Below are 22,859 nucleotides of genomic sequence, written 5' to 3'. Positions count from 1 at the left end.
GACTTACTGTTAAAAAAAAAACAAGAAGAAGAGGGATTTTCTGCTGGCTTTGATGGGAACATCTCTTGCTGTGTAACACCTCAGTTCCACCTTCTCCTGGGGTGAATTCCTCTGCAGGAAGTGGAGCATCCAGTGATGCTGGGAAATGCTGATGGACTTCAATTTTTTATCTTTATGAAATCATGATAAGAATTCCTTGGATAGGTTGTCAAAGTCTCCAAATTTTAGTATCTAACTTTTTCCTGCTGCATTAACTAGTCAGATCAGGCTCTACACAGTGAAGGATGGGAGGGAAATGAGCTGGGGGGCACTGAGTCATAGATCTGCCCTCGAGCATCCAACAGAGTCAGGATCTTTGATTTGACCTGAGAAGACTTTGTGGTAGAGTTGTCTGTGCTTGGCAGTTTGTCATAATTGGGATTGATTTAGGATTTTTGGATGTGTGTTGTGAATCCTTGTCAACCAAACAGTAACAAGAAATTTCCTTCTTAAGAATGGCTTTCCAGGTGGTGTCTGTCTACCTGGCTGAGCTAGAGCAGTTGTCAGGTGAAGGTCTGGATCAGGTATTTAACTCAGCTGTAGAGAATGGAAGAATTTTGAGGTAAATTGAGGTTATTTTCTATACTACATGCTCGTTTGTCTTCTGGCAAGGAAAACCCAATAATTATAAAATAAACACGAAGTGTTCCACCACCCTAAAGGGACCCTGAAGAGTGCAGATATGGCTCAGCTTCCAAATGATTTCTCCCCTCCAAACCAAGAAGCCCTCCATGGTTTATTTTCCTATGCATTTGACTGTGGTTTTTATCTTTTTTTGGGCAGGGTTTTACATGTTTGTGCGTCCTCATCACAAAGAGCAGTTCAGAGAGATGTGCAGAGGTTTGACTGGGATGGTTTGTGGTGAGGGAGAGAAGCAATCCCAACAGCAGGGCCAAGGTGAAAGGGGCCCCGTGCAGAGCTGCTGCACTAAAGAAGAAAACAGCCACACACAAGGTTGGGAATAAATGTTTGTCTGAAGTTTAGAACCTTATAAGCTTTATTATTCTGATGGGTAGAGTCCAGCAGCCTTACCTGTGGGCTTCCCCACACCAGGTGTGTTAAAGAAATTGTGTTACACCAAACTGTGTTAAAAAAAACCCCAAAGCAGTTGTAGGGTAGAAGGCAATAAGAGCTGGGGAAGTGCAAGGAAGCAAGAAAATAATTATATACAGTGCCACCTCCTTTCCACTGAGAAGTTCATTATGGGTGAAAGCAGAATTTTTGCATCTCAGTGGGGTGGGAGCAGGAGCAGACAGAGATCCTCAGCCTAGGAGGATTTTCCACAGAACTATTGCAATACAAGGGGTCCCTTTCAGTAGTAGTGCATGTGTTAGTGTCAGAAACTTCTGTTACCAAGTGATTTGGCATAAAAAAAAAAAGTTATGCAAATTCTGGTTTTCTTTTTATCGTGAGAATTTACTGACCTTGGGACTAATTGTGGCTTTTCTGCTGGGTTTTGGGTTTTTTTTTTATAACCAGGTGAGGCCACTTCTAAAGGTGAGGCACCAGAGCAAATCCAGAGAAAGATTTCCTCCTTCTTTAACCAGAAAGGCAAACTCAAAGAGCCAAAAGCTGAAGTATCAAAAGAAACCAGGAATGTGAGAGCACCCACAAGCTCTGAAACTGTCCCTGTCTTTCCTCTGGAGATGGAGCCAGAGTGTGGTAGGTATAGGTGAGAGTTTGGGTGCAGTTCTCTCATCTTCTTCTCATCTTTCTCTTCTCATCTTCTGCATCTCTCTCATCTTTATTCCTCAGGAATAAAAGAAAGTTACAGAAATGAGAATTATGCTGCTGATCTAATAAATGACTGCTTCATGTCTGTATTTGCTTAGGTGCAGCATTGATTGCGTTTGATTGTCTTTATCTCAATGATGTAATAGTTTCCTGAGAACTTAAGGATTTTTCTCAAAAACTTCCTTGTAAAGTGGGGCTGTAGCCTCAGTTCCTAAAAAGGGCTCCTCTGAAGTACCAAGAGGCTGAGGTCATGTGAAGAAACTCCTGCAGGTATTGTACTGGTGAGGCAATGCCTAAAGCTTGCAGTCATTGTTTTCTGGACTCTGTGCATGAAGATTTCACAGGTGATTACTGGAATTTTGTCACTTCTCCTCCTCTCTGCACCCCTCTCTCTCTGTTTTAGGAAGATTCCACTGCTCTAACTGCCAGTCAGAGGGTGATGTGCCTTTTAAGTGTCCATTATGTGACTTCACTTGCTGCAAAACCTGCTGGGAGGAGTTCTTTAAGGTTATCTTGTTTTTTTGGTTCCTTTTTCCTGAAACTGCTGGTGAATGTTATGCTTCTCAGGAGGCCCACATGGACAGCCCTGGCAGCAGAATACAGAGGGGACACCTAAATCCTGATGGAGGGGAAGGTGCTGAGCTCTCTTCTTCCTGGGATCCAGTGGCAGGGTTTGTGGGAGCAGTTCCAAGGGGAGGTTTAGGCTGGATATTAGGAAACATTTCTTTACTGAGGTGGTGGCCAAACCCTGGAGCAGGCTTCCTGGAGAGCTGATAGATGGCCCAGTGCCCTTAATAACATTCTTTAACTTCTGAACAGCCCTGAAGTGGTCAGGAAATTGGACAATTGGAGGTCCCTTCCAACTGGAAGTGTTCTTACTGCATGGATCCATTACAAAGCCACATGTGGGGAAGTGAATCATCCTCTGTGGGTCATTAATGACTTCCATATTTGCCAGCTACCTGAATAATCTTGCCAGTTACAGAGAAACTTCATCCCACATTGTACCAGGTGGTGGCAGGACTAGGAAAATCTCTGTTTTTTTTTCAGCCAGGTGAATCAGAGCTTTGCTTTGTGCTGTGTAGCACAGCCCTGTGAATGCAGTCTCATCAGGAAAGGCAGAGATGTAGTTTGAGGCAAAGAACCAGGGCATGATAGACATCCTGAGTCAGAGGAAAGGTTTGTCCCACCCAGCATTCTGTCTCTGAGGATGGCCAGGAAACAAAAGAACGTGGCAAGCACAAGGGATGGTTCTTGCAGGTAATCTTTCAGCACTGTCTCGGCTCTCTGCAGCACAAGAACTCTCTGACCCAGAGGTTTAAGAAACCCTTGATGCATTTCCAACACATTGACCAATTCCCTTGGACACTTCTCATCCATGTCCTCAAGAAAGCATTCCAGAGCTCAGCCAAGAATGATGTGCAGAACCAACTCGTTGTTTTGTTGTTGTTTTGAACCTGCTTTTTGCTAGTTTGGTTTCAAGCCCTGCTTGTTATAAAAGGACAAAATATTCTTCCAGTTCTCAAGAAAATGCATCATGGATAATGCCCTGTCCTCCAGAAGACCTTTGGAGTCTTTCTGTGTACACCAGCAGTGTGATTCTAAGAATGTTTTGTCTTTTCTTGCTCTGTGTGGGTGTGGGGATTGTGAGAAGGATCTTTTATCAGACGAGATCTTTTGCTCTGCTGTTCCAGCACCTCTCAAGGCTCAGCATGACTGACATTCTGTAGCCCTTGTTATGGAGAAGATGAAACTATGGTCTGGTCACCTTTTCTTACCTTTCTGTGACCTTTTAGGGCTCTGTGTGTGCAGTGCTGCTGACTGGCTAACCACAGGGCTCAGGTGGTTAATGAAGAGACAAATACCCTGTAGGTTGGGATTTGCTTCAGGTTTGATGGAGAGAAACTTCTCCCAGTAGTGAGGCCAAACCATTCCCTGCTGAGCATGCAGAGAAGGAAGAAGAGCCTGGCTAAGAGCAGAGGATTGCAAACAGGAAGATTATTCCATGGATCACTGAAACTCATCCCTTCCATCTGCATTCCTGCCCTTCTGGGGTTGGTGTTAAACATGGTGAGCTCCATCCTTGCTGGCAGAGGAACCAGCAGGAAATGAGCAACCATGGGCTTTGTGGCCAAGTTCTGACCTCTCCTCCAAGGGCATTGGGCTTTCTCACCACTGGCTGGGTTTGTAAACTCACCTTTTTCTTTTACTTGATTTCAGTAAAGCATTTGACACCGTCTCTCACAGCATCCTTGTAGATAAGTTGACCAAGTGTGGGTTTGGTGATCAGGTAGTGAGGTGGATCAGGAACTGGTTGAAAGGAAGGAGTCAGAGAGTTGTAGTCAATGGGGCAGAATCTGGTTGGAGGTGTGTGACTAGTGGAGTCCCTCAGGGGTCGGTACTGGGACCAGTGTTGTTCAATATCTTCATCAACGACTTGGATGAGGGTATAGAGTGTACCCTCAGCAAGTTTGCTGATGACACTAAGCTGGGAGGAGTGGCTGACACACCGGAAGGCCGTGCGGCCATTCAGAGAGACTTAGACAGGCTAGAGAGTTGGGCAGAGAGAAACATGATGAAGTTCAACAAGGGGAAGTGTAGAGTTTTGCATTTGGGGAAGAACAACACGATGTCCCAGTATAGGTTGGGGGCTGACCTGCTGGAGAGCAGTGTAGGTGAAAGAGACCTGGGGGTCCTGGTAGACAAGAGGATGACCATGAGCCAGCAATGTGCCCTTGTGGCCAAGAAGGCCAATGGCATCCTGGGGTGCATTAGGAAGGGTGTGGTTAGTAGGTCAAGAGAGGTTCTCCTCCCCCTCTATTCTGCATTGGTGAGGCCACACCTGGAGTATTGTGTCCAGTTCTGGGCCCCTCAGTTCAAGAAGGACAGGGAAGTGCTTGAAAGAGTCCAGCGCAGAGCTACGAAGATGATTAAGGGAGTGGAACATCTCCCTTATGAGGAAAGGCTGAGGGAGCTGGGTCTCTTTAGTTTGGAGAAAAGGAGACTGAGGGGTGACCTCATCAATGTTTTCAAATATGTAAGGGGTGAGTGTCAGGGAGATGGAGTTAGGCTTTTCTCAGTGATTACCAGTGATAGGACAAGGGGTAATGGGTGTAAATTGGAGCATAGGAGGTTCAAGTTGAATATTCGAAAAAATTTTTTTACTGTAAGGGTGACAGAGCCCTGGAACAGGCTGCCCAGGGAGGTTGTGGAGTCTCCTTCACTGGAGACATTCAAAACCCGCTTGGACACGTTCCTGCGCGATGTACTCTAGGTGGCCCTGCTCTGGCAGGGGGGGTTGGACTAGATGATCTTTCGAGGTCCCTTCCAACCCCTAGGATTCTATGATTCTATGATTCTATGATACTAACAAGTTACTCACTGTGGTTTTCCTCTCTGGAGCACTTCGGTGTCATTGTCCTCCAAGGAAGTGACTAACAGCCTGTCATTCAAAAGGCACTGACTTGGGTTTTGCAAATGTCTCTCCAGTTTTCTGTTTCCCTGGAACCTCTCGGTGCTGGGGAGAGGCAGGGAATAGTTCTGGAAAGCTGGAGGAGCAGAGAGGATTCCCTGGAGATGGAGGGATGCTGGGGGATCAGCACTGGGGTGTCCTGGCACCTCTCCCTCAGTTGATTGCTGAAATGCAGCATTTCCTCAAGTTCTTCTTGCAGATACTCCAGAGAGACCAAGTTCTTCTTTGAGGTCTCTGTAACTTGGGCAAATGACACGAAAGTTCTGGGTCACTGGAGGTTTTCAGAGCTCTTGGAGAAATCGCTGCCTACTGGGAGTAGAACTTTCCTCTCCCCCTCTGTTTATTTATGGGTTTCAGTTCATGTTTCTGGAATCAAAATACGGGTGCCTGAGCCTACTTTGCAGTCTGTGTTTAGTTACAGAGATTGAGTTGGGTGTTGTAGGGAAGCACTGCTGGGGTGGGTGACCAACTGAGCTGGTAATCAGCTCACAGTGATTAATATTTAAAAAAACAAAGTAATTGCTGACTCACTTTGGAAGTCAGCAGAGCGTTTGAACTGCACTGGGAATCTGCAGGATTTGAATTTATCTGCAGGCCAAATGGCCCCAAGACAGACATGAAAATTTCAGATTAGTGGAGAAGCCAAGTGAGCCACGGGTGGAGAAATAACTGCCCCACGTGCCCAGCCTTCTGCTGGCATCCCAGGAACGTGTGGGGTGGTAGGAAGGAACAAATGGATGTGTTTTCCCCTACAGATCTCTTTGTCATGACCACGTGTATCACGCCTGGGGTCACTTCCTTCTCATCTGTGCAGGAGGAAGCAGGAGTTCAGGGAACTTCTGAGCCATCCCACGGGATGGTTCTGATTCCAGTTCTTGTCTGTACCTCACAGCACCTGGTGCAGCCTCTGTGTTTCCTTGTTCCTTCATTTTAGGCTTCAGGATATGTCATAGCTGTAATTCATCCCAGAAAACTGCTGTAAAAATTTTGTGGCTGTAAAAATGCTGTTGCTGCAGCACTGGAAGGTTTCCTTTTACCTCCTTTTACTACCAGCAGTTAAATAACTGCCTGCACAGCAAGGCTGGGTTTAAAAACAGCAGATTTGCCCTTTTGGGGTCTGTCCAGTGCCTCATGGGGCTTCCAGCTGATACTGGGCAGATCCAAACCTGATAAATGACATTTCTCTAATATCTGTTTTGTTCATTTGTTTCTATAGATGGAGAAAAAGTGCCCGGGGTGCCACAGTGAGGTGAAGAAGCAGAGATTAATCCAAGTTTTCTTCTGGTCCTAATGGCACTGCCTGAAAGGGGAAATGCTTTGTGCTGCTGAGCTCTGGCTGCCAGGTGGAGTGGAAGCAGGATGAAGGTTCATTTAAATAGCTCTGATCCTTGGCACTGAATCACACACTGTGCACTGACTTGTGGCACTTCTTCCTCCTGATAAGTCTGGTCTCTCTTGCAGGAGACAAAGCAAAATGTTGTTCTCTGTTGGAAGTTAATTCCGTCTTTATATCAGCCTTTAGATTCTGCTGTGGCCACTCTTAGGCTGAAGTTTTACATCCTGGAGTCTGCATGAATTTGTGGGTCCTTCCAGGTCTTATGGGATCCTGGAAAAACCCCAGGGAGAGGACTGCATGGGAGCTGAGTGGTGAGATCAGGAAGCCAGAGCACCCATCCCAACCACACTGCTGTTCCTGGAAAAACTGATTTTCACTCCTCAGTGTCTGGCAGCAGTGCTGTCTGCAGCAGCAGAGGGTTCAGAAGGGATGACCTGAGAAAAGCAAGTTCCAGTGAGCAGGAATATTCCCTGGCATCAGCAGGAACCTTCCCTTTGCCCCTTCTGCAGCCCACAGATTCCTCCCCTCCTGCTGGGATCTTTTGGGTGCTGCCCAGGAGGTTTTATTTTCCCCTCAGGTTTTGTTTTCCCCTCAGGACTGATGCTGCCACCTGTGTTACCTGGTGTGGACTTTCCAAGAAGAAGGAACTGATGGATTTAAAACTTAAAAAATAAATCAGGTTAGATGGCTTAGAAAAGTAATCCCTTAGTACCTCCACTCTCTGTGAGCAGTGGGTGTGAGTGGTTAACTTGAAAAGCTTTATCAAGTTTAAATCAGTAGCTGCTGTAAAAATTAAACTGTAAATAAAGCCATTTATTTACTTAATTAAGTTGTGGTTGGGTTTTGCTTGTTTGTTTGTGTTGGTGGGGTTTTTTTAATCATTTTTTCACCAGATATAAAACAATTGGGTGTTGAGTCCCTGGGGCCCTGGTAGGAGCAGATGCAGAGGTTTGTGCTGTGGTGGGTTTTGACTCTTTGAATGGTTTTGTTTGACAAAGATGAGCAAAGGGTTGCATTTCACTTGCTAATTAGTTCTGAGATTCCTGTGATTAAAAAGGCTTCATATATAGGATATGGGTTTAGAATATCCTGGGAGAATGGGTTATTTAGTAGTTTTAGGGGTTTTTTTCTTTAGTCCACAGGTGGATTTCAAACCAATGGACATCCTGAAAATCCTCTGTTAATAATTGCTAATTAAAACTGAAAATTGAGCTGCATTTAATGAACATGTCAAAGGTTTTTATTCCTTCCTGCTGCACAATTCAGAACTGGTCACTTCCAGTCTCTTTGGTGCTGGGGTGTTGGTCCTTACTGAGAAATTCCTTTTTTTCAGGTGGGAATCCACTTCCCATAGCAACAACCTGCTGGTGTGTGTGACACTGTTGAAGCAGCTGAAATGGGAGCTCTGGGGGAGCCTCTCCTGGGGATCTGCAGCTTTCTGCTTGTGCCACTGGAGGGAAACCACAGCACAGGCTGCGAGCACCGAGCATCCCCAGCAGGAGGGGAGCTGGAGGGCTTTGGGAAGGTGGAAATTAAACCTGCCAGGGATTGCAAAAATGCTGTCAGATCAGCAAGACTAAAGGAGATAGTTCAGCAGGTAAGTGTGACTTGCTGGGTCAAACATTATTACACTGTTGGTTTTTTTTTTTTTCATCCTCTCTACTGGAGCAGTTTTCTAGTTGTGCTTTTCTGCTTTTTCTGGAGTTGTTCCTGCTCTGGAGCCTGGGACTCCTCCAGGGTTATTGAGACAGGGCTGTGGAGCAATGTGAAAAACTCTGCAAGCCCAGGGAGGGTTTTCCTGGGGCTTCCAGGGCACCCTCCCTGTGCTCAGATCTCTGCCCATCCCCAGAGCTGACCACACAGCCCTGGGGCAGGTTCCTCTCACTCCACACAAGGGACTGAGCACTCAGTTCCATTCCCCATTTTCCATGGAACAGTTCAGAGGGCCCCTGTGTCCCTGGATCTTTCCCATCCCTGATGTGAGCCTCCAAAATGGATTGGGAATCCTCCTTCCTCCTACCCTGCCCCAGTGAAGCTGCTTCTGATGAAACCTTGAAGAGGTTCTCCAGGAGTCAGGCATCAGAACGTGCTGTGGGGGAGCTGGGTTTACAAGAAGGGCAGACAGCATTTTAGTCGTCAAGACCAGAAAGTGAAAACAAGAATTGTTTCAGGACAAAAAAAAAAATACTCTTCACTGTCATAAGTGTTTCGAGGAAATGTTCAAACTGAGTGCTCAGAGAGAGAAAGATTTATCATGGACATTCCTTGCTGGGCACGTGTCATTTGGGGAAGCAAATGACACATGGGTTATATCAACCTCCCTTTATTGCCCCGGCCTTGCAGTGCTATGACTGTACCTGGAATATTGTCTCCAATTTTAGTGATGTGTCATTTATCTTCCCCAGCTGAAGCTGTAAAGATGTGGGAAGGAGACCAAAAAAATAGCTGAGCAAGTGGATATCAGGAAAGAGACTAAAGAATGGTTTCTTTTCTTGAGAGAGGAATTTCTCTGCTTTCAGATTTGAAGCTTGGTGGCAAACCTGGTTTTGCAAGAGGAGTTTCAAGAAGCTCTGGACACCCTGGAGCATGAGATGATGCCCTGTGATGTCAACTCAGAGCCAGGAGGATCTGATGCTGAATTCCTTTTTCTGTGACTACTTTCTGATCCACAGAGGTGGCTGAGGAGTTGCTGTCCAGCAGTGACCCCCAGACCCACCCGGGGGGGTTTGGCTGACTGAAATAACAGAGAGATAAAAGGCTGATTGAAGGGCTTGGCTCTACCAGACACTTATTTCATTAGAAGAGGTCCTAGGGAAGTCTTTTCTGTCCCTGGATGTGGTGTTTCCCTCTTGGAATGCTGAGCTGATAAATTTTTGTCATTGTCTCATTCAGAGCCAAGTTAAGTGCTGATGCTCCCTGGTGGTCAGGGGTGTATGGAGAGGGTTTTTGGGGGGTTTCATCTGCTGCATCTGTCACTGGGGCTGGGACAGGGGACTGCCAGGAGGTCCCCTCCAGGATGGTGGCTTCACACATCTCCTGGGTTCCTCCATCCCCTGGCAGCACAGACAGGGCTGGGGATGTGGCTTGGAGGGATTCTTTGAATTGGAGAATCAGGGAAGAAATGAAATATTTCAGATTCCACTTGAATAACTCTTCTGCAAATGCTGCAGGGTGACTCTTCACCCCTCCATCCGACTCACATGTTTGCAAAAGGTCGGATGAGCCCCTTCCTGTTGCAGCTTCTTGAAGAAGTGGAGATGTGTCAGCAGGGAGGCTGTGCCAGAGCCCAGATCATCATCAGGATTAACTCTGGGGAGTAACCGAGAGAAACCAGGAGCAGAATTCAGATCTGGTTGAGAGTGTCCTGGGGAGCTCAGCCCAGCAGGTGCTGGGTGTGGAGGGCAGATTGGTGTCTGAATGGGTGCTCTGGGTTGGAGTTGTCACAAGCACCACAAAGACCTGCTGAGAAGAGGGGCTGTGAGCATCGAGGTGATGCCTCCTCCCTGGGCCTTCTGCCCAAGCTCTCCCTTCCCCTGTGCCTGCTCCAGCTCCCTGCTCCTCCTCAGGGCACCTCCCAGGTGGTGGCTGGGGATGGAGAGGGTGTTTGTGGTTGGGGTGTGTACAGGGGGTGATGTTAATATGGATGTGACAAGGGGGAAACAGAAGAAATACCTGGGATCATGGAGGGTGGGAGATGAGGATGGAGAGAGCCCAGACCTCCCAAAGGAGAAGGATTAATCCTCTCCAGGGTTTCAGAGTCCAAGCCCCATGGACTTAAAAACAAGGAAAAATATTTTTTTTCCCCTCAGCCAGCTCCTTGGGGTGGGTTGCAGCTTTCCCCTTCCCTCCTGCCATGTGGCACCATTCCTGATAGGAGAGAAGCAAAACTGAAAGGCAGGCACAGAGGACACTGAGCTCAGCAAGGAGCTCCTCTGTTGTCACACCAAAAAGTGGGCAAATTCTCTGCATTTTCTCCTTCCCCCTGGGCCTGGGGGGACGGGGTGCAGCTGGGACAGTGAGGTGTTCAGCTCGTCAGCCTCCGACAGCAGAGAGAACCTGGTGAGACAGGACAGGGGTTCAAAGTGCAGGAGTCTGCTTTGTGTAAGCAGAGGCAGCAGTAAATGCAGTCCCTAAAGCTCAGCTGAGCTGTGGCACCCGTCGGACTCAGCTTGGGTCCTCCTGAAATCCTTTGGGCTCCTGGAATCCCAGCAAAGTGTCACCAGTGGGAGACTTCAATGCTGCTCAGCTGCTGTCCCCCCAGAGGTAACACCGAGGGCTTTAGTGCTGTGGTTGGAGTTCAAGGCATCCTCCTGAAAGGAGAAAATTCACCTCGGAGCCAGGTGTAAGTGTGTGCTGGTTAACCTCTGAAACTGGGGGTGTTTGAGGTGGGTTTGTGCCCTCCCCTCTGCGGGGGGCAGGATGGGGGCTCAGCCCCGGGCAGAGCCGGGGGGTTGCTGGTGCCAGAAGTGGCAGGTTGGGGCTGTGTTTGGGACAAACTGTGCCACCAGATAAATGCTGTTACTGGGAAGTTATTTAATGTTTACGGCCAAGGGAACACAGCACCGGTGGGAGGGAATTTCCCTGCCTTTCCCCCAGCCAAATAAAAATCCTCTCTGTCCCGCTGCCTGATTCGTGGCTGTGAGAATCCCACCCCACTCCTCTCAGGTAACTCCTCCAGACTCTTTTACCCTCAGCAGCTCCGTTTCTTCTCTGCCAAAGCAGAAGCAGGAGCCGGGGCAGCAGCCACTGCTGGCTCCGAGGATGCTCGGGGCAGCTCAGCCGGTGCCAGGAGCTCGGGAGGGAGCGGGAGTGAAGCGGGGCAGGGATGCTTGCGCAAGAGGGGTCTTTCCCTCAGGCTTCTGGCTATAAAGATGCTGCCATGTGAGGGGAGCAGCGCGGTGGGTGCGGTGAGGACCCGAGGGTGCGGGGTGACAGCGCTCCCAGGGCTGGGGGATGGGATGGGAATGGGATGGGATGGGATGGGATGGGATGGGATGGGATGGGATGGGATGGGATGGGATGGGAGGGTCTGGGCTGCTGCTCCCCCACCTCCTCCCCTCCTGCTCCCGTAGCCCCGGGTGCCGCCTGCTCCGTGGCTTGGGGGTGATTTTTCCTCTTCCGAGCACTTACGCACGTCGGGAGGATGCCTGCGTCAGGGGCAGCGGCTGCCTTTCATCCCTTCCAGCCCCTATAAGACTCCCCCTGGGCTGGGGAGAGCCGGCATCTCCCGAGGAGGAAAAGCAGAGCAGAAACTCAGCATCCCCAGACCGCTCCGCATCCTCCCTCCCTCTCTCTATTTCACCCCGGGCGGCTGCATCGGCTCCGGCTCCGGCTCCGGTTCTGCTGGTGCAGAGAGAAGCTCCGAACCCCTGAGGATCCCTCTCTGTCTCCCCAGGTTTCTGATCACGGCTGGGAAGCTCTGGGTGCGATGCTGCCCTGCTCCGTGCCGGATTTAAGGCACTCATCCAAGGTACCGTCTGCTCCTGAGGCTGGGCACAGACCAGCTCGGGAAGGGGAGCAGAAAGGAGAGTTTGGGATGCTCTGCTCCTGTCCTGAGGATCCGGCTTTAAAAAAAAACAAAACAAAACAAACAAAAAAACCCCATAAAGCATAAAATGTAGAGTTCCTCTGGAGCATCCTTGCATTTACTGCTTTGGAAAACTCCTCTTCTGCTTCTCCATCCTCAGGGGTTTCATCCCAAACACCGGTGGGATGGAAGGAGGAGAAGGTGCTGGGGCTGTTTTAGTGCTGTGAGAGGGGAGCAGGGCTGGGAAGGTGTGACAGAGCAGAGGTGACAAGGATGCTGTGTCACCCGGGGTGGTGAGGGAGGCAGCTGGGGGGCAGGGCTGCCCCTGGGCTCGGGGTTGAATAATTAGTTTCTCGGAATCCCGTAAGGCAGCAGCAGCTGCCAGGGGACGAGCTCATGAAGGGCTCTCTACACTCTCTTTGCTGCAGTCGATGTTCCCTCTCCTCCTCCTCCTCCTCCTCCCCTTCCTGGCGGAGCTCAGCTCCAGCATCCAGCCCACCTACCAGTGGAAGGATGCTGTGACAAGGGAGAAGCTGACCTGCCTGCAGTGCCCACCGGGGACCTTCGTGGCTCAGCACTGCAGCAAGGAGAGGCAGACGGTGTGCCAGCCCTGCCCCGACCTGCACTACACGCAGTACTGGAACTACCTGGAGAAGTGTCGGTACTGCAATGTCATCTGCGAGGAGCAGCAGGTGGAGGTGCAGCGCTGCAATTCCACGCACAACCGCGTCTGTCAGTGCCGGGAGGGATACTACTCCGAGATGGAATTCTGCATCAGGCACTCCGAGTGCCCGCCGGGCTTCGGGGTAGAGAAACTGGGTGAGTACCCAGCTGGGTGGGTGCTGCTGGGGCTCCCAGCACAGCCCAGGATCTCTGCTGGAGCTAAAAATCCAGGTGGCTGATGGCTGCCCCCAGCCTGACCCCCCCGGTACGTGGAGCTGATCCTGGGCTCTTCCCAGGAGGGATTTGGTGGGGTAGGGGTTTTGGTTTGGTTTGGTTGGTTGGATTTTGTTTGGTTGGGTTTTTTGTGTTTTGTTTTGGGTTTTGGGATGGGCTTTTTGAGGTTTGTTTTGGGGTTTTTTTTGTTTGTTTGTTTTTGGGGTTTTTTTTTTGTTTGTTTTTGGTTTTTTGTTTTTTGTTTTTGTTTTTTCCCCCACCCTGCTCTTCCTTTGGAAGCTTTTTGAAATCCCCTGGCACCACGTTAGGACAGGGTGTAGCAGTCCTGGGGATCTGCTCCACCTGTAGCTGCAGGCAGAGCCGGGCTGGGATTCCCCAGAGCAGGAGAAGGAGATGGCCCTGGGGAGGGGTAAGGGCAGCAGGAAAGAGCTGAGTGGTTCCTGCTCCTGCTCCTGTTCCTGCTCCTGTTCCTGTTCCTGCTCCTGCTCCTGTTCCTGCTCCTGCTCCTGCTCCTGCTCCTGCTCCTGTTCCTGTTCCTGTTCCTGTTCCTGCTCCTGCTCCTGCTCCTGTTCCTGCTCCTGTTCCTGCTCCTGTTCCTGCTCCTGTTCCTGCTCCTGTTCCTGTTCCTGCTCCTGCTCCTGCTCCTGCTCCTGCTCCTGCTCCTGCTCCTGTTCCTGCTCCTGCTCCTGTTCCTGCTCCTGCTCCTGCTCCTGCTCCTGCTCCTGCTCCTGCTCCTGCTCCTGTTCCTGCTCCTGCTCCTGTTCCTGCTCCTGCTCCTGCTCCTGTTCCTGCTCCTGCTCCTGTTCCTGTTCCTGCTCCAGCTCCTGCTCCTGTTTCTGCTCCTGTTTCTGCTCCTGTTTCTGCTCCTGTTCCTGTTCCTGCTCCAGCTCCTGTTTCTGCTCCTGTTCCTGTTCCTGCTCCTGCATCAGGGAATGCCGGGGATCTGTGTGTAAAGGGCTGCTCAGGATGCAAGGGCAGGGCTGGGGAATGCCTGTAGCTCTGGGGCTTTTGTAGCTTTTGTTGAGCAATTTGGAGAGGCCTTATTTAAAACATGAAAAGAATGAGGCGGTCAGGTGCCAAACCCAGCAGCTCAGCTCAGTTTCAGTTCACGTTCAAGGGAGACTCACGAGTCCCTGAGTCCATCCCCTGCTCAGGTTTAGGTCAACAGAGATTTTAGGGGATTTATGCAACACAGATTTGCCCGGTCCCTTGGGTGCCTCTGTGTCCAGACTTAAACACAGAAATATTCCCTACGAGCTGGTTTTCCCCTCGCCCTCCCCTGGCTCACCAAGGGCTCTGCAGCCCCAGCGCTGCCTCACTTCACACCCTGCAGCTTTTGGAGCCTTTCTGTGCAAGAAATACCCACTGTCTGCTGCTGGTCCAGGTGTGGGGGTTCAGTTTGCTGTAGGATGTGACTGTTACCATCACTCAGCTCTCCAGCCAACCAGGGAGAAAAAAAAACCTCTTTGAAATGAAACATCTGGCTGGAGCCACACGAGCAAGCTGGGGCATTTGAGGAGATGCTGATTTATTTACTTTATTTTATTTATTATTTATTATTTATTATTATTGTAATATTTTTCCAAATTGCTTCTTCTGTGGGGACTGGTGGGACCCCAGCCCAGACCCCTGAACCCCCAGCATGTCCTGAGCACCTGATGTGGGTAGGCAGCCCCCTGGGGTGAGTGCTGGTGACCTGATGGGGACAATGTGGGTGCTGGGACCACGGAGTGGGGCTGGGCCAGACCCTGTCTGGTGTTCAGGTTGGGCAGGGGCTTTGATCTCTGTGTGGTTCCTCTGAGGACAGGGACTTCTTGGGGTTTCCTTCTTACAAGCAGTGACTCAGCTGCTGGGCTGGTGAAGGCAGAGCCATGGCCTGAAGTGGGTGACAGCAAAGTGGGAACCTTGTTGATGATCAGATAGATGAGGAGGAGGTGCAAAGGGCTGGGAGGTTTGCTGCCTGCAGGGCTGGTGCAATCCCAGTCCTGTGGCCCTGTCCCTGTGCCTGGCAGAAGCCTGCAGAGTTTTCACCTTCTCAGCAACTTTTACTTTCACTTGGCCAGGAGCCTCCTGAGTGCTGTGAATCAAATCCAAGGGCTGGCTTGGCTCTGGGCTCAGCCATCACCCCAGAGCTGGCCCTGTTCAGGACCAGCTGAGATCTCCCCTTCTGTCTGCAGTGCTGGGGACAAGTTATTTTTTTTTCAGCAGGTGTCAAACACTTTGGCTTGGGAAATGCCAAATCCTTGCTGTTTGCCCCCCCCAGTAGAAACTCTGTCCCCACAGCAGCTCTGACCCTGCCCTTGCCCTCCCTGCCTGCAGGTTCCCCCTTCGAGGACACCCAGTGCCAGCCCTGTCCCCACGGCTTCTTCTCCTCTGCCACCTCCAGCACCAAGCCCTGCCAGCCCCACCAGGACTGCCAGCAGCAGGGAAAGGTCACCAATGTCCCAGGAAACCAGTACCATGACACCCTCTGCACCTCCTGCAAACTGGGGAGGAGCAACAGCACCCAGGGAGCAGGTGAGCCCTGGGGACACCCAGGTGGGAGGGAAATGTCCTCTGACTCCTTTCTCTGGAGATGCAGAGTGAGGGGGAATCGTGTGATGAGAGTGCAGGGTGAGGGAGTGGGGGTAATTAATAGGGATTGGGGGTAAAATAGAGACTGGGGGTAAAACAGAGCCTGTCTGCCCTCCTCTCTTCTAGGGTTGGTCCTGTGGGGCTGAGGCAGGGTGCAGGATGCAGGGACAGGGTGCAGGGCTCCCTTCACCTCTTTTTGGGGGTGACCACAGCCTCCTCGTGTGCAAGTTGAGTGGAGCAGAGCCCAGGGTGCAGGTGGAGCTGAGCATGGGGTGGGTTTTGTGACCTGGGAGGTGAAGAAGTAGAGATGTGGGGACACCTGTGTCACTGTGACAGTGTCAGTGTTGTGCTGAACATCAGCACAGGCTGAAGGCTGGGGCAGGAGCTGCCAGTGGCACAGATCAGAGAATCCCAGAGCACCAGGGAAGGGACCTTGAGGATCCCCTGGTCCAACATTTCTTGGCAAAGAAGCAGGGAGAAGGGGTGGGCTGGCTCTGAGGGTGCTTTGGAACATGGGGCCCAGCAAGTGAGGGGATGAGGAAGGGACAGAAATGGTTTTGAGGATCTGAAATGGGACCGTGATGGTTCCCAAGGGGCTGGTGTCACTTGAGGTGGGGACAGGGAGCTGTGCTCTGCCCTGGGATCCAGCCAAGGCACAGGGGAGATGAGGTCAATGTGGCTGATCTGGGTGGCACCAAACCTGCACCCCTTGCTCAATAATCACCCCTAGAGCCAGCCCAGGCTGGAGGGGATGCTGGAGGTTCCCTGGTCCAACCTTCCAGGGGGATGAGGTTTATCCAGCTCCATGTCCAGCCATTCCCAGTGATGCTCCAGGCTTGGAGCCTCCATCCCCTCCCTGGGGAACTCCTGGTGGTTTCAGGCACCTGCTCTGCCCCAGCCCTGATCCCGAAGGTTTCACCAGAACCACTCTACCTGTCCCAAGTTTCCAAGGGCATGAAACCGGGCCAGCCTCTCCCTGCCTGAGTAATCATTTGGCCCCAAGCTTTTAAAAATTAATTCTGGTTTCTTCCCTCCCCTTGGTCGCCCTCCAGCTCTGCTGTCACCACCTGGGGCTGCTCAAAAGCCCCGACCTGGGCTGTGCCTGGGGCCGGCCCTGCCCCCAGATGTTAAAAAAAAACACAACAAAAAACCCAAACACGTGGGGAAACAGAAACTTTGAGGAACAAACTGGTGTGTAAACAGCTGCTGCTGTGAGGTCAGGTCCCTGGAGTTTCCCTCTCTCCCTGCCAGGGCTGTGTTTACTTTCCTCAAAGTCACGGCAGCTTTTCCACTTGGTTTCTCTCCATCCCCTGGAGGAGCAGGAGGGCTCTGACCCATTGCCAGGGTTTAGCACTGGCCCAGCAATTAACCCAGTGCCAGGTTATTAATCCCTATTAATCTCTGGTAATCCCCTTCCTGATAAAGAAAGGAAAATAAAGGAGAGAGACTTCACAGGTTGGAAACCCAACTGCACAGCTCTAATGGAACAGTGATGATAAAAAGGGAAAATAAATATATACAAATGTACAGGGAAATGATGCCACATCCCTCAGTAACTCTCCCATCAGCACCGAGGCTGCAGGGAAAGTCCAGGCTGGAATCCTGGGCTCAGGAGCTGGAGGCAGGAACAGAGGGACTGGGGGTGGAATGGATCAGAACCACGGGCAGAGGAAGGGATGGAATCCTTCCAGGATGCTGAAGCAAAACAAGGAAAGGGGAAGAAGGGGAAGCAGGAGGGGGCTTGACCCTGGTGAATCTATACCGAGTATGAGGTGTGTGGGATGGAATCCTCTGCTTGGTCAGTTTTGGCCATTTATCCTCTGGTCCCAGAGGGCTGCAGGGGTGGGTGACCTCTTGACTCCTTTTCTGGAGCACAAGATTCCCCAGAGCTGAGCTGAACCCTTGGATCTGCAGAACATCCTGCAGCAGGGACAGGAGGAGCAGACCCTGTCCGAGCAGCCCGGAGAGATGGGGCTGCCAGAAAACTCCAATTACCTTTAGCCCACACCAGGACACCCACGGACACGGTTTTTTTTTTCCCTTTTCTCTCCCCCTGCAGGAGCTGATGACTGTGAACAAGCCCTGATCGACTTTGTCGCCTACCAGAACATCCCCCTGCGGAAGCTGCGGAGGCTGCAGCAGATCCTGGGGCGCTCCCCGCGGAGATCGGCGGCGGGAACCAAGGCTGCGATCCAGGAAAAAATCAGAACTTTCCTCACCCACCTCCGAGAGGAACACTACGAGGTCACCAAGGAGCTGCTGGATGCCCTAAGAGCTGCCAAGCTCCATTCCATCGAGGAGAAGGTCCGGGAACGCTTCCTCCTGCCCTGAGAGCATCGGGGGGGCAGCACCCGGGGGGGCTCCGGACCTGGAACGGCCCCAAGACCCCAAACACTGATGAATTCATGAACTTCTTGGGTGGTTTTTTTATTTTTGTGTGTTTGTGTTTGTGTGTGTGCTTTTGGGGGTTTTTGGTTTGGTTTTTATTTTGGTTTTTCTTGTTTTGTTTGGTTTGTTCTTTTGTGGGGTTTTGCCTTTTTTGTTTTGCGCTTTTTGTTTGTTTGTTTGTTTTGTGTTTTCGTTTGTTTTGTGGCTTTTTCTTTTGTGGCTTTTTTTGATTGTTGTTCGGTTGTGTCGTTTTTGTTTTTGTTTTTTCCTTTCCTTCTGTGGCCTCATTAATTTATGGGCATTTCCCTCCCTCCCACAGCACAAATCACGGGCTGGGTGTCACCACTCCCCGTGGTGCCCCTGGGGGAGTCACTGGGATGCTGGCAGTGGGTGCAGCTCCCAGGATGCTGGCCCAGGGTCCCCAGCACTCCCCAGGGGTCAAGAATATTTTTTCTTTTTTGGGGGGGAATAATCCAGCTCCCCCCTCTTCAGACACCTCTCTGCTTCTGCGGTAAAACTGTGGGGTTTGGGTGCATTTGGCTGTTGGGGTTTTTTTTGTTGTTGTTGCTTTTTTGGTTGCTTTTTATTGGTTGCTTTTTTTTTTCTTTTTTTTCTTTTTTTTTTTTTTGTTTTGTTTTTTTATTTCCCATCTATTTAACAGTATTTCCCCCCCAAGGACCCACTCCTGTTCCTTTGTCCCGTTTTATTTTGGAGAGAGCAGATTCCTGCTGAGCCCTGTGCTGGGTGCCCCTGAACTCACTGGTACAACACGTCCTGAGCTGCTCTCTGAACTCCCTGGTTTTGTACTCTGTTTCAGAGATGTTTTCTAACGAAAGAAACCAAAGAAATTATTTTATTTTATGGCTCTTTGTCACCAGAGTCCTTTCCTGGTCTCACTTGGAGGAGAGAGGTGGTGGTCCCAGTTCCAGTCCCACACCCTGCTTACCCTGACCTCCTGTTTGGAGCTGTTCCACCCCATGTCACCCACCCCATGTCACCCACCCCATGTCACCCCACGTCACCCTCACAGCCCCTCACCGTGGCCTCCAGCAGCCCCAGCAAGGCTGAGGGGTCTCCTGGTGGAGCCTTGTTTGACCTTACAGATGTTTTCAACCCAAATGATGTGATGAGCCCAAGCTCACCCAACCCTGAGCCCAAGCTCACCCAACCCTGAGCCCCAGCTCCGTCCCCAGCACTGTCTCCAGCTCTGTCCCCAGGTGTGGCTGCTGAATCAGCCCAGGGTGGTGGCCTTGGGGCTTTTAAGCCTTGCAGATGTCACCTGGGGAAGTCACCAGGAGTCACCTTGGCAGCATTTTTCCAGCCTGTAACAACACTGACCCTGACCCTGCACCTTCTGCCTCCAATGAGTGGGGCTTTTCTCTTTTTCTCTCCTCTCCTCTCCTCTCCTCTCCTCTCCTCTCCTCTCCTCTCCTCTCCTCTCCTCTCCTCTCCTCTCCTCTCCTCTCCCTCTCCTCTCCTCTCCTCTCCTCTCCTCTCCTCTCCTCTTCCCCTTCCCCTTCCCCTTCCCTTCCCTTCCCCTTCCCCTTCCCCTTCCCCTTCCCCTCCCCCTTCCCCTTCCCTTCCCCTTCCCTTCCCCTTCCCCTTCCCCTTCCCCTTCCCCTTCCCCTTCCCCTTCCCCTTCCCCTTCCCCTTCCCCTTCCCTTCCCCTTCCCCTTCCCCTTCCCTTCGGAGTTTCCCTGCAGGAAGGTCTCTGGGGTTCAGGTAGCCCGGGAGCAGAGAAGCTTTCAGGTCCATATTGACCTTCCTGCCACCCCACTGATCCCTGAGCTCCATCCTGCTTCCAGGGCTTGGCTGGAAAAGCTGCAGGAGCATCAGGAGGTGCTGACCCAAACATCTCTGATCCCCTTCCCACGCACTCCCAGACCAACCACAGCTTCATCATGGGCTTGGATAATTGAAAAGGTGAAAGAACTGAGGAGAGTGAAAACAAAAAATCCCTTCTGGTTTTCACTGAAGTTTCCAAAGCCCGGGGAGGGCAGAGGGAGCTGAGCTGATTTCTGAGGGTTGGATTGACTTTCCTGAGGGCTCAGGACCAGCAGCTGGTGACATTCAGCTGTGGATGTGGCTCTCTCCAGGGATCTCTCAGGTATTCAGAGCAGGGAATGAGCATTTTCCCAACTGCTCTGAGCACCAGACACAACTCCCAGCCCCCTCCATCCTCTGCGCTGGGTTCTCCCTCTGTTAAATACCTGAGAACAGGAGAAAACCTGCCCAGCCCAGGGGTTTGTCTAAAGCCCCGAGGCAGGGCCATGTGTTTGGGGCTTCCCTGGGTGCAGACAGGTGTGGCCATGACTCAGGGTGACAGCCACCATCAGCACCCCTCTGCCAGAGCCTGCTCAGGACACGTTGGGCAGATGGAGAGGAGCAGAGAACGTGTCCTGGCCCGGAGGGTTTGAGAAATGAGGTTGGTTGAGTGATTAATTTTGGTTGAAGGACTCAGCAGGAGTTTTTCTGGTGAGGTCACGGGTGGTTGGCACACACTTGGCCAGGGAGCTGAGGAAGGCAAAGGGGAAATTTTCTGGGGAGGGGTTGTAGAGGGGATGTGGCTGGTGGGGATCCTGCTCTTCTCCAGCTGAGGACACAGCTGGGACTCAGCAGCCTTCAGGAAGGACAACATGACCCAGGAGGGATGAGGAGATTCCTGCCTCAGAAAGTGACTTTCTGTGTTTAAAAGAAATGCCAGAAATGCCAAAGGTCCTGAGTGGTTGTTCCTCCTCCTCCTCTTCTTTCTGCTTGGTGGGCACCTGGTTTATAGCAGAGGTTTGGGTCACTTTTCCCCCAGTGGCACTGAGCACCAAGGATTCTGCACCAGTCCCTTGCTCATTTTTCCTCCATGAGGTTCTGACTGCTCTGAGTTACCAAATTGGTCCTTTTTTTCATCAGCAAATTTACCCAGTGGAGCTGGAGGTGCTGAGGCTCAGTTCTTGTCTCTCCTCCCAGAGTTCTGATCCATATTGCCACCACCTGGGGTGCTCCAGAGCACTTAGGTGAGGTTTGGGTTGGGTTTTGGGTTGGGTTTTTTGTTTGTTTGGGGTTTTTTTAAGGCTCTCACCTCCCACTGCTCCCACCTGACAAAGGTTTGCAGAGCAGCAGAATTCCAGGTGGGGGAGAGCAAAGTTTTGCTGCTCTCAGTGTTCAAATAAGGCAAAGAGAATTCCTGCCAGGATCAGCAGGCACAGCCTGAGCTCAGCAGAAAGGAAAAAGGGATTCCCAGGGGGGGGAAGATGAATCTGTCTCACCTGGAAAGGATAAAGCAGTTCTTCAGGGGAAGGAATGGCTGCAAACAGGCGTGGGTTATCCCCCAGGTATCAGACCTCTGGTTATGTTTGAGATGTTCAGAGCTGTCCTCACTTTGGCTGGGGGTCTCTCACAATGCAAAAAAAAAACATTGCAAAAAAAGCCTCTGCTTCCTGGAAGGACTTTGAGAAAGCACAGGCCTAAAATAGGGTGAGTTATTGATAGAACTGCTGCTCAAAATCCTAGAATCAATCTAAAATAGCTGCCAGTGTATCATCTGAGACAGTCCCCATGGGATTAATTATTTTGGTTTTTTTAGTAGAGCTCCTGCATTGAGTTCCACCCTTCCCAGGCTGCTCTTCCACCCCAGTCCCTTTCCCATTGCCCACCAGGAGCAGCCCAGAGCTGAAGGCAGAGAAATCCTTCATGTCCTTTGCAGCCACTTCTGCCCTCACAGAGCAGCCAGAACCACGGAATATTTTGGGTTGGAAGAGGCCTCCGGGCTCATCCCATCCAACCTTTGACCAACACCATAACCAACCTCTGAACCACCTCCTTAAGGACCAGCTCCAAACACCTCTTCAGTCCCTCCAGGGATGGTGACTCCAGCCCTGGCCTGGGCCATCCCAGTGCCTGACAACCCTCTCAGTGACAAAACATTTCCCTCCATCAGCCCAAGACAGAACCCAAAGCCCCAGATCCCTGGGCAGTGCCCTGGGTGGGAGCTGAGCATCTGGACTGGCAGAGCAGGATCTTTCCCTGGTGCTGAGCTGAGCCCCAAACAATTCCCAGACAATCCCCAGCTGCTCTGGGGCTTTAGGTACGTGCACTGGGGCTGGGGTTGAGGCAATCCCTGACCACAAAGCCCTTTCCCAGAAGAGGCTCTGGGAGCCCAGCAGCTCCCTCTGAATCACATCAGGATTTTCACTGCTGCTTGCAGAGAAATCCCCCCTGGTTTTTCGTGGCCCTCAGACTAACACAGCCCAGCTGAGCCATCCTGCTGGGGGAGAGACTCTCCCATACTTGGAACTTGGAAGCCAAAATGTTTTCATCAAAGCCCTCCTGCTGCTGTGTGCCACGCAGCAGTCTTTGTGCCTACAACATGGGAGCACAGCCGTGACTTCCAGCTCAAAACTTTTTTTCTTTTTTCCCCTCCCTCCCTCCCCAGTCTCCCAGGGGAATTGGGAGAGATCTGAGAAGAGAACGTGGAGCTTGGAAAAACCCTGGTGTCCCATTAAAGAGTTACTTGTGTCCCATTAAACAGTTTCATGTTAACCAGTAACAAGTTCCTTGACTAAAGTTTTGTCTCTTCACAAGGCACTTTGATCCACCACTCACTGCTTTGTGTTTTCAGTTTCTTAGCAGGAAACTTCCCAGCTGGAGCCAGAGCCAGGACCACAAAGAGACCTGGAAAATCCCCAGGGATGGCCAAGGGACAGAGACCTCCTGTGCCTGCCCCTGGAACTCTGAGTCTCACCTCACAGGCAGCACAAGAAGTGCCACTTCTTCCAGCAGGTGAGTGATCCTCAGGGATTCTCTGCATTCCAGACAGGGAGCCCCAGGTCAGAGGTAGCCTAAGGAAATCCCTGGAGTCCTAGAATAACTGAGGAGGAAAACTGCTTTCCAGGATGCAA

General features: G+C 51.2%; 2 protein-coding genes across 6 annotated transcripts in view; both read left to right on the top strand.

The window, feature by feature from the left end:
• RTEL1 (regulator of telomere elongation helicase 1) overlaps positions 1–7,284 on the top strand; it is a 33,300-nt gene extending 26,016 nt beyond the window's left edge. Inside the window, 4 exon segments of the mRNA XM_030463262.1 lie at positions 823–993; positions 1,519–1,701; positions 2,177–2,280; positions 6,462–7,284. Of these exon segments, the coding sequence (XP_030319122.1) occupies positions 823–993; positions 1,519–1,701; positions 2,177–2,280; positions 6,462–6,536 (533 nt within the window). The 3' untranslated portion in view covers positions 6,537–7,284.
• Positions 7,285–10,818: 3,534 nt separating this feature from the next.
• Positions 10,819–17,955, top strand: TNFRSF6B (TNF receptor superfamily member 6b). 5 transcript variants are annotated; one of them, XM_030463062.1, is made up of 5 exons: positions 10,819–10,923; positions 11,977–12,051; positions 12,537–12,927; positions 15,325–15,543; positions 17,639–17,955. In XM_030463062.1, exons 2-5 carry the CDS (start codon positions 12,010–12,012, stop codon positions 17,908–17,910), a joined length of 924 nt encoding a protein of 307 aa, XP_030318922.1. In that variant the 5' UTR covers positions 10,819–10,923; positions 11,977–12,009; the 3' UTR covers positions 17,911–17,955. The 5 variants fall into 5 exon arrangements, with proteins under 5 accessions (XP_030318922.1, XP_030318921.1, XP_030318919.1 ...); XM_030463061.1 differs by lacking the exon at positions 10,819–10,923 and adding an exon at positions 11,185–11,246; XM_030463059.1 differs by lacking the exon at positions 10,819–10,923 and adding an exon at positions 11,438–11,479 and having other exon boundaries at positions 15,325–15,522.
• The last annotated feature ends 4,904 nt before the right edge of the window (positions 17,956–22,859 follow it).

The sequence above is a fragment of the Calypte anna genome, chromosome 20 (genome assembly GCF_003957555.1).
Source record: "Calypte anna isolate BGI_N300 chromosome 20, bCalAnn1_v1.p, whole genome shotgun sequence".
Taxonomy (NCBI): domain Eukaryota; kingdom Metazoa; phylum Chordata; class Aves; order Apodiformes; family Trochilidae; genus Calypte; species Calypte anna.
The sequence above is the reverse complement of the archived record's forward strand: the minus strand, read 5'-3'. Positions and strand labels throughout refer to the sequence as shown.

Coding starts and splice junctions, on each gene's coding strand:
- TNFRSF6B (XM_030463058.1), top strand. CDS start 11,453: ATGCTGCCATGTGAGGGGAGCAGCGCG. Junction 12,052..12,536: donor ATTTAAGGCACTCATCCAAG/GTACCGTCTGCT, acceptor TCTTTGCTGCAG/TCGATGTTCCCTCTCCTCCT. Junction 12,928..15,324: donor CTTCGGGGTAGAGAAACTGG/GTGAGTACCCAG, acceptor CCCTGCCTGCAG/GTTCCCCCTTCGAGGACACC.